This window comes from Centroberyx gerrardi, chromosome 19 (assembly GCF_048128805.1).
Source record: "Centroberyx gerrardi isolate f3 chromosome 19, fCenGer3.hap1.cur.20231027, whole genome shotgun sequence".
Classification (NCBI taxonomy): domain Eukaryota; kingdom Metazoa; phylum Chordata; class Actinopteri; order Beryciformes; family Berycidae; genus Centroberyx; species Centroberyx gerrardi.
The window spans coordinates 24,436,020-24,451,431 of NC_136015.1; the positions used below are offsets into that span (position 1 = coordinate 24,436,020).

At 45.3% G+C, this 15,412-nt stretch overlaps 1 protein-coding gene across 3 annotated transcripts; it reads left to right on the forward strand.

Moving 5' to 3' along the window:
* The first annotated feature begins 5,952 nt into the window (after nt 1–5,952).
* Nucleotides 5,953–15,166, forward strand: LOC139918663 (E3 ubiquitin-protein ligase RING2-A-like). Of its 3 annotated transcripts, none has more exons than XM_078290441.1 (6): nt 5,953–6,176; nt 8,600–8,760; nt 10,171–10,395; nt 11,175–11,495; nt 11,850–12,135; nt 12,870–15,166. In XM_078290441.1, the coding sequence occupies exons 2-6, from the start codon at nt 8,609–8,611 to the stop codon at nt 13,062–13,064; spliced, it is 1,179 nt and encodes a 392-aa protein (XP_078146567.1). In that variant the 5' UTR covers nt 5,953–6,176; nt 8,600–8,608; the 3' UTR covers nt 13,065–15,166. The 3 variants fall into 3 exon arrangements, with proteins under 3 accessions (XP_078146567.1, XP_071764182.2, XP_071764183.2); XM_071908081.2 differs by lacking the exon at nt 5,953–6,176 and adding an exon at nt 7,399–7,495; XM_071908082.2 differs by lacking the exon at nt 5,953–6,176 and adding an exon at nt 7,399–7,495 and having other exon boundaries at nt 10,171–10,386.
* Nucleotides 15,167–15,412: the final 246 nt, after the last annotated feature.

Sequence of the window (15,412 nt, forward strand, 5' to 3'; positions counted from 1 at the left end):
CTGCCACAACAACCACAGTTGTGCCAACAACAACTGCACCAACAACGACAGCTGAATTAACATCTACCACAGCTGTCCTAACAACAACCACAGCTGAACCAACAAAAACCACAGCTGGGCAAACAACAACCACAGTTTCCCCAGTGTCTACTACTGCTGCCCCAACAACTGCAACTCCATCAACAGCAAACACAGCTGCCCCAGCAACCACCACAGTGGCTCCAACAATAACCACAACTGCTTCAACAACACAAGCTACCCCAACAACTGCCACCGCAGCCCCAAGCAACTCCACAGATATACACCCAACAACAATATTTGCCCCAACAGCTACCAAAGTTACCCCAACAACTACAACAGCTGCCCCAGTTGCCACCACAGCTGCCCCAATAAGTGCCACAGCTGCCCATCCAAAGACAACAGCTGCCACAACAACTGCCATTGCAGCACCAAAGAGGTCAACAGCTGACCTAACAACTACCACAGATGCTTCAGCAACAACCACAGCTGAACCAGCAAAAACCACAGCTGGGCAAACAACAACCACAGTTTCCCCAGTGTCTACTACTGCTGCCCCAACAACAACTGCAACTCCATCAACAGCAACCATAGCTGCCCCAGCAACCACCACAGTGGCTCCAACAATAACCACAACTGCTTCAACAACACAAGCTACCCCAACAACTGCCACACTGGCCCCAACAACAACCACAACTGCATCAGTGAAAACCACAGTAACTTCAAGAACAACCACAATTGTACCATCAGCCTCACCATCAACAGCAGCTTCTCCTCCAACAACAACAGCTGCCCCAATGAGGCCCACAGCTGCCACAACAACCACAGTTGGGCCAACAACAACTGCACCAACAACGACAGCTGAATTAACATCTACCACAGCTGTCCTAACAACAACCACAGCTGAACCAACAAAAAACACAGCTGGACAAACAACAACCACAGTTTCCCCAGTGTCTACTACTGCTGCCCTAACAACAACTGCAACTCCATCAACAGCAACCACAGCTGCCCCAGCAACCACCACAGTGGCTCCAACAGTAACCACAACTGCTTCATCAACACAAGCTACCCCAACAACTGCCACCGCAGCCCCAAACAACTCCATAGATATACACCCAACAACAATATTTACCCCATCAACTACAACAGCTGCCCCAGTGGCCACCACAGCTGCCCCAATAAGTGTCATTGCAACCCCAATGAGGTCAACAGCTGACCTAACAACTACCACAGATGCTTCAGCAACAACCACAGCTGAACCAGCAAAAACCACAGCTGGGCAAACAACAACCACAGTTTCCCCAGTGTCTACTACTGCTGCCCCAACAACAACTGCAACTCCATCAACAGCAACCACAGCTGCCCCAGCAACCACCACATTGGCTCCAACAATAACCATAACTGCTTCAACAACACAAGCTACCCCAACAACTGCCACAGCAGCCCCAAAGAACCGCATAGCTATACAACCAACAACCATATTTGCCCCAACAGCTACCAAAGTTACCCCAACAACTACAACAGCTGCCCCAGTGGCCACCACAGCTGCCCCAATAAGTGCCACAGCTGCCCATCCAAAGACAACAGCTGCCACAACAACTGCCATTGCAACCCCAATGAGGTCAACAGCTGACCTAACAACTACCACAGCTGCCTCAGCAACAACCACAGCTGAACCAGCAAAAACCACAGCTGGACAAACAACAACCACCGTTTCCCCAGTGTCTACTACAGCTGCCTCAACAACAACTGCAACTGCACCAACAACAACCACAGCTACCCCAGCAATTACCACAGTGGCCCCAACAACAACCACAACTGCATCAGCAACAACCACAGCTACCCCAGCAATTACCACAGTGGCCCCAACAACAACCACAACTGCATCAGTGAAAACCACAGTAATTCCAAGAACAACCACAATTGTACCATCAGCCTCACCATCAACAGCAGCTTCTCCTCCAACAACAACAGCTGCCCCAATGAGGCCCACAGCTGCCATAACAACCACAGTTGTGCCAACAACAACTGCACCAACAACGACAGCTGAATTAACATCTACCACAGCTGAACCAACAAAAAACACAGCTGGACAAACAGCAACCACAGTTTCCCCAGTGTCTACTACTGCTGCCCTAACAACAACTGCAACTCCATCAACAGCAAACACAGCTGCCCCAGCAACCACCACAGTGGCTCCAACAATAACCACAACTGCTTCATCAACACAAGCTACCCCAACAACTGCCACCGCAGCCCCAAACAACTCCATAGATATACACCCAACAACAATATTTACCCCAACAACTACAACAGCTGCCCCAGTGGCCACCACAGCTGCCCCAATAAGTGCCACAGCTGCCCATCCAAAGACAACAGCTGCCACAACAACTGCCATTGCAACCCCAATGAGGTCAACAGCTGCCACAACAACTACCACAGCTGCCTCAGCAACAACCACAGCTGAACCAACAAAAACCACAGCTGGACAAACAACAACCACCGTTTCCCCAGTGTCTACTACAGCTGCCTCAACAACAACTGAAACTCCATCAACAGCAACCACAGCTACCCCAGCAATTACCACAGTGGCCCCAACAACAACCACAAATGCATCAGCAACAGCCACAGCTACCCCAGTGAAAACCACAGTAACTCCAAGAACAACCACAATTGTACCATCAGCCTCACCATCAACAGCAGCTTCTCCTCCAACAAAAACAGCTGCCCCAATGAGGCCCACAGCTGCCACAACAACCACAGTTGTGTCAACAACAACTGCACCAACAACCACAGCTGAACTAACATCTACCACAGCTGGACAAACAACAACCACAGTTTCCCCAGTGTCTACTACTGCTGCCCCAACAACAACTGCAACTCCATCAACAGCAAACACAGCTGCCCCAGCAACCACCACAGTGGCTCCAACAATAACCACAACTGCTTCAACAACACAAGCTACCCCAACAACTGCCACCGCAGCCCCAAACAACTCCACAGATATACACCCAACAACAATATTTACCCCAACAACTACAACAGCTGCCCCAGTGGCCACCACAGCTGCCCCAATAAGTGCCACAGCTGCCCATCCAAAGACAACAGCTGCCACAACAACTGCCATTGCAACCCCAATGAGGTCAACAGCTGCCACAACAACTACCACAGCTGCCTCAGCAACAACCACAGCTGAACCAACAAAAACCACAGCTGGGCAAACAACAACCACAGTTTCCCCAGTGTCTACTACAGCTGCCTCAACAACAACTGCAACTCCATCAACAGCAACCACAGCTGCCCCAGCAACCACTACAGTGGCTCCAACAACAACCACAACTTCATCCGCAACATCAACAGCTACCCCAACGACTGCCACAGCGGTCCCAAAGAGGTCCATAGCTGCACGAACAAAGACCACTGCTGCCCCAACAAGTACCAAAGATACCTCAGCTACTACAACAGCTGCCCCAGTGACTGCCACACCAGCCCCAAAGAGGTCCACAGCTGCACAAAAAAAAATCACAGCTGCCCCAGCAACCACCACAGTGGCTCCAACATCATCCACAACATCAGCAGCAGCATCAACAGCTACCCCAACAACTACCATAGCAGCCCTAAAGATGTCCATAGCTGCAATAAAAACAACATCTACCCTGTCTGCCACAGCAGCCCTAACGAAGACCATAGCTGCACGAACAAAAAACACTGCTGCCCCAACAACTACAACACCTATTCCAACAAGTGCCACAATGGTACCAACAACTCCCACAGCAAGTGCAACAAGTGCCTCAGTTGCCCCTAAACCAACCACACCTGCACCCTTCATTTCCACAGCTGCCTCAGCAACTACTATTACTGCGCCAACAACTACCACAACCCCTTTAACATATACCACAGCCCCAGTAACTGCTGTTTCTCCAGCAATCACAGCAGGGACAGCTGAAGAAACAGCAAGTACATTAGCAGCAACAGTAGCATCAGAAGCAGCAGCAACAACAACAGCAGCAGCAGCAGAATCCGCAGCACAAGGAACAATGGAAGCAGCAAAAGTACCAACAGCAGCAGCAATAACAATTGTTGGCTCCTCTGCAATCACTAACAAAATGAGTCTCATTGCATTCATAACAGTTATGATAGCAACTGTAATTTAAGCTATTGAAAAATTTCCTAATTCTAGTGATCATTTATATGTCAAGTCATCATGTTTGAAGGTTCACAACGTTGATATTAAACAACAACCAATTATAAGTCTAATTTATTCTAATTATCATGCTATTTATTGTGTGTGTGTGAGTGTGTTTGTGAAATTCTGTTTATATGTTGTATGAAGTGATATTAAATGCTGTAAATATGTCTAAATTATTTGACTTAATTACCACATTCCACACATTTATCACATTATAATCTGACAGCTCACACTCGGTCTCCTGATCATTCATGCAACTGCTGCTGTTGACCCAACTTGATGTAAAAACTCCACCAATCTCCACCACCCCCTTTGAATTATGTCTGGTTTTATGTCGGGTTTCATATTATTGAATGATATATGTCTTCTATCTTCTTTGGGTTTTTTATTGCGCTCGCCGCAGAATCTCTCACATGCTGCTGTGTAACCATTTGTTGCAATAAATGGTCCAAACTCCTTTGATGTAAGTGTTTTTGATTAAATAACAGACCTTTACATTGGTTTAATGACCATACCACACGTATTAAAAGAGAGTGAAGTAAAGTGTAAAGAAAATGGAAGGCTTGTGATTGTGTTTTCTGTGTCTAAAATGAGATAACTTATGGTTCAGATAAGTATTCATCAAAATTCTTTCAAAATGTCTTTAAGTTTCCTATCCTCTGCAGTGAATCAACTTCTGATGGTCTCTGACTCTGTGTAGTCATTCAAGTCCTACTGGTATACTTCTTACGTACATGATCACATCAGAATTAAGACAAAGACGTAAAGGGATTAAAATAATTTAACTTATTCATTTATTTAATTTATTCCAGGATAACTCACATTGGGCTGTTTTAATAGTGCTCATTTGCTAATTTCCTCAAAGAATTCAATAGCAAGATCAGTTTAAAAGGACGGATGAAAGCTTTAAGTTCCTTTTCGCCCAGAATTACAGGTTAGTGATTCAACCCATACCCAGTTATTGTACATTTAATACATTTGCTGTTCTAAACACCTGGTGTTGGCCAGGTGTTTCCTGGTGTTGTGTCATTTGTTTCCCCTAAAAAATGTGTTACATTGCAGTGTGTCTGTGTCTTCACTTCAATTTCTAAGGAAGAAATTACAACATCAATTTTATTTTGTGGATTGTTTTTCCATTTCTGGCTTTTCTAACAGCAGAACTGCATTTTAAAAACATTTCACAGGATTACAAAGAAAGAAAGTATCCTACCAAAGTAGCTTACTGTACCGAATTGCCTGATAATGACAGAGATTATGTTTGTTTCTGATCTTATTATCTCCAAACATTTGCAAAAACAGATAACTCCATTTGTATTCATTTCTATAAACCTTTTTTTCCCCATGTAATATCAACCAAAAAAACAAACTAGTAATGTATTATACCAGGCAATAATAATAATAATAATAATAATTTTGCGACAAAATGGGTTTCAATTCAGAAAGCCTGGAAGCGTTACAGTTACAGTCTGTTCTATTTTTTTCGGAATGGTGTTTATCTGTTTTTGCAAATTAACTCTTCTATTCTAAAAGGAAGCTTACAGTAATTGTCATTAATGAAGTGCATTTCCACCATGATAATTTCCTCAGATTCACAAATTTTGGCATACTGGGAAAAATCCTCTAAAATAATGTGATCCTTGCATGTGTTTCCTGCTGCAATACCCAAACAGTCCGGTGGGGGTCGCTGTCACGGAGGAGGGGGGATGTGACGGTCGAGGGAGTTGTTCCGGGGAGAAGATGGCCACAGTCAGTGGGCTTGAAAATGTTGCGTTCTTGATTTTGTCAGTTGTTTTTGCTTGAACGAGGGACAATTAGACTACAATATCAAAACACCAACAATATTCAGTGTTAGTTAGAAAATATTACCCGTATGTCTTGTTAGTCAGAGCCGTTTAGTCTGGATTTTGGGGAGGGGGTTTCTCCTCACTGCTCGTGCGGTCAGCTGTCCGTCAGAGGAACATCAGCGGTGAGTTGCTAGTTAGATTTCCTCATTTTCCCTTCGTAGTTTTACCTTTAAAATGAAGAATAAGAGCAGCTGTCTACTGTGCAATTGGTCTTTCTTTGTTTAAATTGCACACGTGAATGAGTACAACTTTACCAACTTCTTTATTACTTGCAACCGTAACGAAAAATCGCTTTAATATTCCTATAGTGTTCCTATAGGGAGTGTATAGTTTGTCTGTGGTTCTCAGTAGTGAGTTTCTACTGAGCCTTTCATACTTAACGGTGTTTTTATCTCTTATGGTATCACTTCTGTTTTCCTGTAGGAACTTATAGTTTTACTGTAATATTTGAATCATATCCTTCAAACCTTTATTACAGGATTTATATAGTTGTTTTTCGTAAGGGCACCTGAGCTTATTGCAATTAATGTCTGTATTTATTATTTGATGCATTTACATCACACATTATACTGCTTTAATTTGCCCGAAAATGTTGTTTGAGTTTTGAACATATCACGTGTTGTTTTGTGTCTGCTGGTTATGCTGGTCGTGTGGTAATAAATATTCTATTCTATTCTATTCTATTCTATTCTATTCTATTCTATTCTATGGGAATAGAGAGGTTTGGGAGGCTGTTTTTTAATCCAGACCATCACACAGCCTGTTAGTCTCAAATAACCTACTTTAATCTGAACTGCTGTTTATTTGCCTCCCCTCCAAGCATATTATAGTTAACCAAAACTAAGACTAAAACTAGGCATGAAAAAACGTAAAAATGAAAACTAAACCTCAGACTAAACTCAATATTTGGCAGCTTGTATCTGAAAATGAGTTTGCGTTTTGATAGGATGGCCCACCTTGTTACTATGGAATTTATTTTATTTTAATCCCACAAAACCTAGTTGCTCAGATCAGGGAACTTCATCAGGTGTGCTTCTCTCAGTGTAGAAATGACTTCAAAATCTCACAGTTTAGTGACATTTGTCACACCTCAGGATGATGAAAATATCAATTTTAATGAGAAATTGCATATTTTAACCCTTTAATCTATCCCTTTAAGATTATAATTAGATTTAGGGCAGGTAAGGGTTAAGGTTAGGCATGTAGCGGAGAGAGTGAAGGGTAGGAGATGGGGAATGAATGTAGTCAATAAAAGTCCTCACAAGTATAGTAATACCAGTGTGTGTGTGTGTGTGTGTGTGTGTGTGTGTGTGTGTGTGTGTGTCCTCTCTCTATCCAGTGAGGATTGTGGGAAGCGGTAACCATGGCGGCTCCTGTAAACATCCAGAACCCCAGTAAGACCTGGGAGCTGAGTCTGTACGAGCTGCACAGGAGCCCTCAGGTAAACCTGTGTGTGTGTGTGTGTGTGTGTGTGTGTGTGTGTGTGTGTGTGTGTGTGTGTGTGTGTGCGTACCTCTCTCTAACAAGAAACTGTGAATCATAGATGTTAATGTCTGTTCGCTCCTTCAACCACCTTGATTAGTGTGCATATACAGCGTGTGTGTGTGTGTGTGTGTGTGTGTGTGTGTGTGTGTGTGTGTGTGTGTGTGTGTGTGTGTGTGTGTGTGTGTGAACCGTTTCTGTGTCTCTCTCTCTGAGGCCAAAATAGACGGTACAAAAATATCACAGCCTCCTCACTCCCTCCCAGCATTAATTAGTGCGTAGGCTCGTTAACTCATCTGTCTCTTTATATAGGAAGTCATTACAGATGGGACAGTCTCAGTGGCTGATGGATCCTAAAGTTCACCAGCCATTTGCACTATTTTACCTGCTAAATATGATTTTTATTTTAGGATAGAATAGAACCTGTGCAAGATGTTTGGTCACCGGTCAAAGTTATCAGCCACAGCCCAAATTTAGCATCGTTTTGCCAGGTGGCTGCTGGTAATTTCACACAGTTGGCCTGCCTGAATAAAGATGGAAAGATGAATAAGTGAAATAAGGCATGAATGGTGAATATAGGGAATCTAAATCAAAACAAAGACAGAACCTGTTTCCACCCATTACCCACAATCCTCCAGCCACCTGCTTTAAGATGACTTGAAATAAGTTAGATAAGTTCGAGAGAAAAATAAAACCACTTACCTTATCTTATTTTTTGTGGTTGTAATGACAGTGTGTGTGTGTCATGCGATACCTCCATCAATTTGTTTCTTTGTTCAGGAAGCCTTAAATCGTCAGCTCTCTCTCTGTGTGTGTGTGTGTGTGTGTGTGTGTGTGTGTGTGTGTGTGTGTGTGTGTGTTCATGTACATCTATACTTAACCAGATGTCCTCACAAGGATAGAAAGATGTAGAAAATTATCCAAAGCGAGGACATTTTGCTGCTCCACACTACTTTAAGGGGCTATTTTACAGTTAGGACTCGGGTTTGTGAATGAATGTAGACAGTGAATGTCCTCACAAGTGTAGTAATACAGGTGTGTGTGTGTGTGTGTGTGTGTCCAGGAGGCCATCATGGACGGGACGGAGGTGGCGGTGTCTCCCAGGTCTCTGCACAGTGAGCTGATGTGTCCCATCTGTCTGGACATGCTGAAGAACACCATGACCACCAAGGAGTGTCTGCACCGCTTCTGCTCCGACTGCATCGTCACCGCGCTGCGGTCCGGGTGAGCCGCTCCCAAAATACTTCTCTGTAACCAATGACATTGTGGACACAGTAGCCCAGCACCGAGCCCGCCCCTCGACTGGCTAAACTAAATGAAACATGAGCGCAGAAAAAGGCTTGCAGAGCAGACAGTAAGTGTGTGAGTGTGTGTGTGTGTGTGTGTGTGTGCTCGCTCCTTCAGGTTCTGTGGTCACATAGATTTCTGTTTGCAAGCTGCAATATTGCTCACAAAAGATGAATTTTCCCCTCAGCTGTCACTGTGCAGTTCTCACTTTTTCTTGTGAGTTTTGTCATGGAAATGCCACTATAGCCCATACACAGTCTGAAGGAGAAAAGCAAAATTAATGGTTGATAATTAAATGTTTTGTTCTTGTCATCCTCCATTTTTTCCCCCTTTCCCTCTCTCCCATCCTCTGTCTTCTGCCCTCTCTCCTCTCCTCCCTCCTCTCCCCACTCCTCTCTCCACTCCTCTCTCCTCTCCCCACTCCTCTCTCCTCTCCCCACTCCTCCCTCCTCCCTCCTCTCTCCACTCCTCCCTCCTCTCTCCTCTCCCCACTCCTCTCTCCACTCCTCTCTCCTCTCCCCACTCCTCCCTCCTCTCCCCACTCCTCTCTCTCTTCTCTCCACTCCTCCCTCCTCTCCCTACTCCTCCCTCCTCTCTCCACTCCTCTCTCCTCTCCCCACTCCTCCCTCCTCTCCCCACTCCTCCCTCCTCTCCCCACTCCTCCCTCCTCTCTCCACTCCTCTCTCCTCTCCCCACTCCTCTCTCCACTCCTCTCTCTTCTCTCCACTCCTCTCTCCTCTCTCCACTCCTCTCTCCTCTCCCCACTCCTCTCCCCACTCCTCTCTCCTCTCTCTACTCCTCTCCCCACTCCTCTCCTCTCCCCACTCCTCCCTCCTCTCCCTACTCCTCCCTCCTCTCCCCACTCCTCTCTCCTCTCTCCACTCCTCCCTCCTCTCCCCACTCCTCTCCTCTCCCCACTCCTCCCTCCTCTCCCCACTCCTCTCCTCTCCCCACTCCTCCCTCCTCTCTCCTCTCCTCTCTCTCCCCACTCCTCTCTCCTCTCCCCACTCCTCTCTCCTCTCTCCTCTCCTCTCTCCTCTCCCCACTCCTCTCCTCTCCCCACTCCTCTCTCCTCTCTCCACTCCTCCCTCCTCTCTCCACTCCTCCCTCCTCTCCCTACTCCTCCCTCCTCTCTCCACTCCTCTCTCCTCTCTCTACTCCTCTCGCCACTCCTCCCTCTTCTCCCCACTCCTCCCTCTTCTCCCCACTCCTCTCCTCTCCCCACTCCTCTCTCCTCTCTCTACTCCTCTCTCCTCTCCCTAATCCTCCCTCCTCTCTCCACTCCTCCCTCCTTCCCCTCCACCACCACCACCCCTCCAAAACGTCGATCCTCCACTCCTTCCCCAGGAACAAAGAGTGTCCGACCTGCAGGAAGAAGCTGGTCTCCAGGCGCTCGCTGCGGCGCGACTCCAACTTCGACGCCCTGATCTCCAAGATCTACCCGAGCCGGGACGAGTACGAGGCGCACCAGAACAGCGTCCTGGAGCGGCTCAGCAGGCTGCACAACAAGGAGGCGCTCAGCTCCAGCATCGAGGAGGGGCTTCGCCAGCAGGCCCGCTACAGGTCCGAGAGGTGGGGGATGGAAGGGAGAGGGGGACCGGGTGCCGGGGTCGAGCTTAGGGCTGGGCGATAATTCAACATTATCGTTTATCGTCTCTCAGTGGAATCATATCGTGATGATTTTGAGATATCATGACACACAATTCTGCTGTCTGAACTGATGATAACAAGCAAATTTTATTTGGCTCTGACAAAATGAGGCATGGTAGGAATATTATTTGAAAGTTTCAGGAAAAGTGTCAGGAAAAGCATGTGTATCTAATTTGCCAGTCAGTGTTAATAAATGTAACATAATTAGCATCAACTTCTAGTCATCATCTAAAGTTATCGAAGCTGTACGAAGAAGAAAGGAGAAACGATGAGCATTTACAAATTCTCAGTCTCAACTGAAATGCCGTGTACAGCTAGAGATGTGTCACTTTTAGCAAGCTGCGTATCAGTTGGCTAGAGGATACATGTAAAAAAGATACTAGAAGAAAAATCTGCATGTCACTTTGTTGGTGCTGGGCTGAGGAAATCTCAGAAACGGAGAAAGAAAGAAAAAGAGTCAAAGCATAAAGACAAAGTTTCTTTTTAATCAGTCAGGTCAGACGAAGAGCCGTTGTGCTCAGAGCTTTGTCTAGTAAAATGATGTTTAAGCGTGGAAGTGTGCGGGCTCTTAGTTAAATATAACGAACATTACAGATTGCGGTTGACTAAACAGTAAACACCATGCAGGAGTTCTAGCCTTTGATTTGGCTTTAAGACAGACGTAACAATGCTGAGCTGTGTTTACCTGTCCCTCCCTGCAGGAACCACCGGGTGAGGAAGCCGGCTCAGGAGAGCGACAACACCACCTTCAGCGGGGGGGAGGACAACGGCGACGCCCGCTCGCACCTCTCCCACGACTCCGCCCCCTCGCACGCCCCCCTCCCCCGCGGCGGAACCCCCTCGGAGCCGGGGCCGAGCCGCAAGCGGCCGCGAGCCTCCGACGAGGGCTCCGGCCCGGAGGCGGACGGCGGCAGCCCCGCCCCTCCGCCGAGGCGTCACAAAGAGGGGCCGGCCTCGGAGATCGAGCTGGTGTTCAGGCCACACCCGCAGCTGGTCAACGCCCAGGAGTACAGCCAGACCAGGTGAGGCGGGACGTCCTGCATGAAGACACGGACCAACTGCAGTGGTGTTGTCTTTTCATTTGACAAGTCCAGTATCTCATACGGTTTCAGGCTCCGTTAAAGTTTCTCATTCTAGTGCAAGCTAGTGAGGAAAGATGTGCTAACTCACTGCTGCAACATTAGCCGATCATTATACTCCCATCAGATTACTGCGACTTTAAAGTACAACAAGTACAACATACAGCTGACTACCAATGGGTTACCTTCTCTACGTATCATCTATATGCTACTACGACCTCTCAAGGGTGAATAATGTAGCGAGAAATGCCTCTTTTCCCCCTTTTTTTTCCTAAATGACGTTGTGTGCATTTTCAGATATGTGAAGACTACAGCCAACGCCACAGTGGACCATCTGTCCAAATACCTGGCTCTCCGCATCGCTCTGGAGGAGAGGCAGATGGAGGGAGAGACTGAGGAAAGAGGAGGAGGAGGAGGAGGAGGAGGAGGAGGAGAGGAGGAAGGTGACAGGGGAGAGGAGAGAGGAGGAGGAGAAGCAGGAAGAGGAACAGGAGGAGGAGGAGGTGGAGAGGGGTCGAGCCTGAGTAACATCAGTGAGAAACAGTACACCATTTACATCACGACGACGGGAGGACAGTTCTCTGTGAGTATAAAAACTACAAACTTGACTGTAGGGACCAAATTTCCCCTTCGCCAAGTCGGTAAAATTTAGTTAAGTACCGCCACCCTGGCTGCTAACTTTCTGAGACGAACGCCTCGGTTCTAAACAGTTTTTGGTCTTCCTTCGCCTGTTCTCAAACTTTGTCCCCGCTGGCCACCATACGTTCTCTCTGGCCGTGAGCCAATCAAATCGAAGCAAAACAATGGCTCTGTATCAAACAAGCTCCTGATTGGCTGCCTGCTGTACATAAAGTGGTGTAAACAGACAGGCGACAGTTCTTCTGTCTTCACTGAAAATACTGAATCAGACTAGACTAGACTTCGTTTTTTTAACTGGGAGTCGAAAGCCAATATCTTCTTTTTTTCTGCAAGAGGTTTATTACATTTAGGTAAAACATACATGATGTTTGAGGTCTTGGTACTCGCTTCAAAATGCTCTCTCCAATTTGAATTCTGTGCACTTCATGATGAATTACAGTCTTGATCCAATGTATAAGTGAGCAACTTTTAAATTAACACCGTACCTGATTTTATACACGAAGCGGCATTAAAAATGATTCTTATTTCGGACACTGGTTGACTGTTGACCCACCTGCTTCCCTTTGTCTCTCACCTTCTTCTTTAATTTCCCTTCTCCTTCCTCCTCTACCCATCCTTTTGCCCCGTCCTCGCTTCCTTCCATCCACCCTTCCTTCCCTCCCTTCCCTCCTCTCTCAGACGCTGAATGGCTCTCTGACTCTGGAGTTGGTCAACGAGAAATACTGGAAGGTCAGGAAGCCTCTGGAGCTTTACTACGCTCCCACCAAGGACCAACAGCAACCCACACAGCAACCGCAGCAACAACCGCAGCAACAACCGCAGCAACCACAGCAACCACCGCAGCAGAAGTCCCCTCCGCAGAGAGAGGGATGAGGAAGAGGAGTGTGCTTCTTCTCTCCGGTCCTTCCTTCCATCTCCTCCTGTTAAGCGTGTGTGATTTCAAGTCTTGTCTTTTTGAAGTTTAGTTCCCGCCCGCCTCTCCTCGGGTCTGTAGCGACTCAAGCATTAGCAAACCCTGTTTTTTCTTTAAATAGCATCAAGTTGAACCTGTTTGTTTTCATCTGTAAACTCGAACACGGAAAGTCTGACCTGAGAGTTTAACAAGAAAAAGAACTGATTGATAACAGAGCAACAAAAGGCCGGTGAAGTTTTGCTGCGGCTGCAAAGTTTGTCTGCTTTGCCGGCCACTTTGGCAGATAACCAGCCATCGTTTGGAGGTCCGATTCTCATCTCTGAATTGTAGATGGTTGGTGAAATGAAAAGTGGCTGGGAAATTGTGGGATTTACCAGGATTTATAGCCGGTTGACATAAAAAAGTTCCTTTCCTGCCCTGATCACTGGACAAGAATGCTGGAATCCGTCTCCCTCCTCGTTTTCTCATAATATGACCCGTTTGTGTACTGATTAGCTTCTAATTTTTCATCCGAGTCTTTTGAGTTTGAATACCTTATTACTTCTCAATACTTATGACTTGCACAAATTCAATCAGGCACCGCTGTACAAAGCAAAAAAACAGCCGGCAGTCTCCCTGTGTAGCCCGCTACTGCAGCCAAACTTCGACCAATCACAGAACCCCTTTACTGGCACGCTTGACTTTGCACCAAATGATAAAAGAAATAGAAGATAGAAGAAAACGGTTTTCTTTCTGAGATCTCTCACACCCCGAACCTTGTTTTAAAGACTTAAGATGTCTCCTTTTTGTTTTTGTTTTTTTTAACAAGATGATTAAGAGGATCGGTCAAAGCAGTGAAAACGAGACGCTGCGTTTGTCCCGTTAATCAGATCCTGGACATTTGTAGGAGAATTGGTTGTAAAAACTAGAATGATGCAAAGAAGTGCTGACGCATACAGTCCCATTCAACAGTTTGATATGAAATGAATCAATGTCTGAACCTATTTATGAACACTTTGTATTATTTAATTTCTCTCTAGTGACATGTATGACTGAAGCACTTTGCTGCTTATGAGAAACGTTTGCTGGGTGTTAAATTTTACTACTTATCTTTCTTGATCAAGTTTTTTTTTCCTGAATGATATAGCCATGAATGATGAGGGAGAGCTTGGCACAAAAAATAGGTAACATAAAAAAAATAATAAAAAAAAAGCCATTCTATTTGCCAATGTTATTTTTCTGGCTGTCAGTTGGACCTACTATATTACTGATTCAGCCTTTTCCTGGCGTATATAAGTTATAACTAGACTAAACTTTTGGTGTTACTTTAGCTATAAATGTGTTAAAATAGTTCAGGAGCTTAAGGCACACAGCCATAGTGGATTATAATGTGTTAAAGTAGTGTATGCAGCTTACAACTTGTTCTTTTTTTAATGCAAAAACTACAAAGTGGACCGACATGGTTGTAATTCATAATTTAGACCAATATGAACTACTTTGTATTTTGATAACGCAGTGGGATATCTGTTGATTTAACAAGGGAACTATTAAATCATATTTTTCCTTAAAATGTGTAGTTATCAAGGGGGATATGTGCAGTTCCCTTACCAATTTCCCTTAAAATCCAGTTATCAAGAGGAAATGTGTGCAGGTGCCTCACTGTTTTCCTTAGTATTTTCCTTTAAAATATATATATCCCAGTTTTCTCTTATATTGTCCCCTTAAAAGCTGTAGCTATAACTTTCCCCTTAAAATCCCAAGTAATTAAGGGGGTGTTTCCCTCAAAGTTGCCCTTAAAATCTGTTAACAAGGTATATTCTTGACACTTAAAAGCCATATGCCTTAGTTAAGCTCTCCACTACTCTAGGCTCTTTCCTCCAGTCCTATCTTATGCACTTTATACTTCCTGCAGGCGTATAATGGGTTTTCCTACCTTACCTCAGTTTTGATACAATCTTTGTATGATGTTAAAAAAAATAATGCAATATTTCATTTCAATTTAATGCTGTTATGCTGTTGTATATACACCTCTATTCCTTTGTCGGTGGTGGAAAGCCAATCAGCACAATAAAATGGACGGACATTTGGTCTGAAATCTGGGTGTGTTATTTGTCTGTTATCTGATATTCAGGTTGCTGGTGTTAATTATCCAAATCTGTTTTAACTTAACAATGGTAATGGTTGGCAGGTTTGTTTTCCCTTATGTTTGATCTTCAATCTTAATGGTCAGTCTCAAACCATTTTCTATTACAGAATCTGAATGTGTGTTTGAAACAAGAGGCAAAATCTTTCAGTGGCAGCATTGTCATTTATACAAAAATCTGCATAC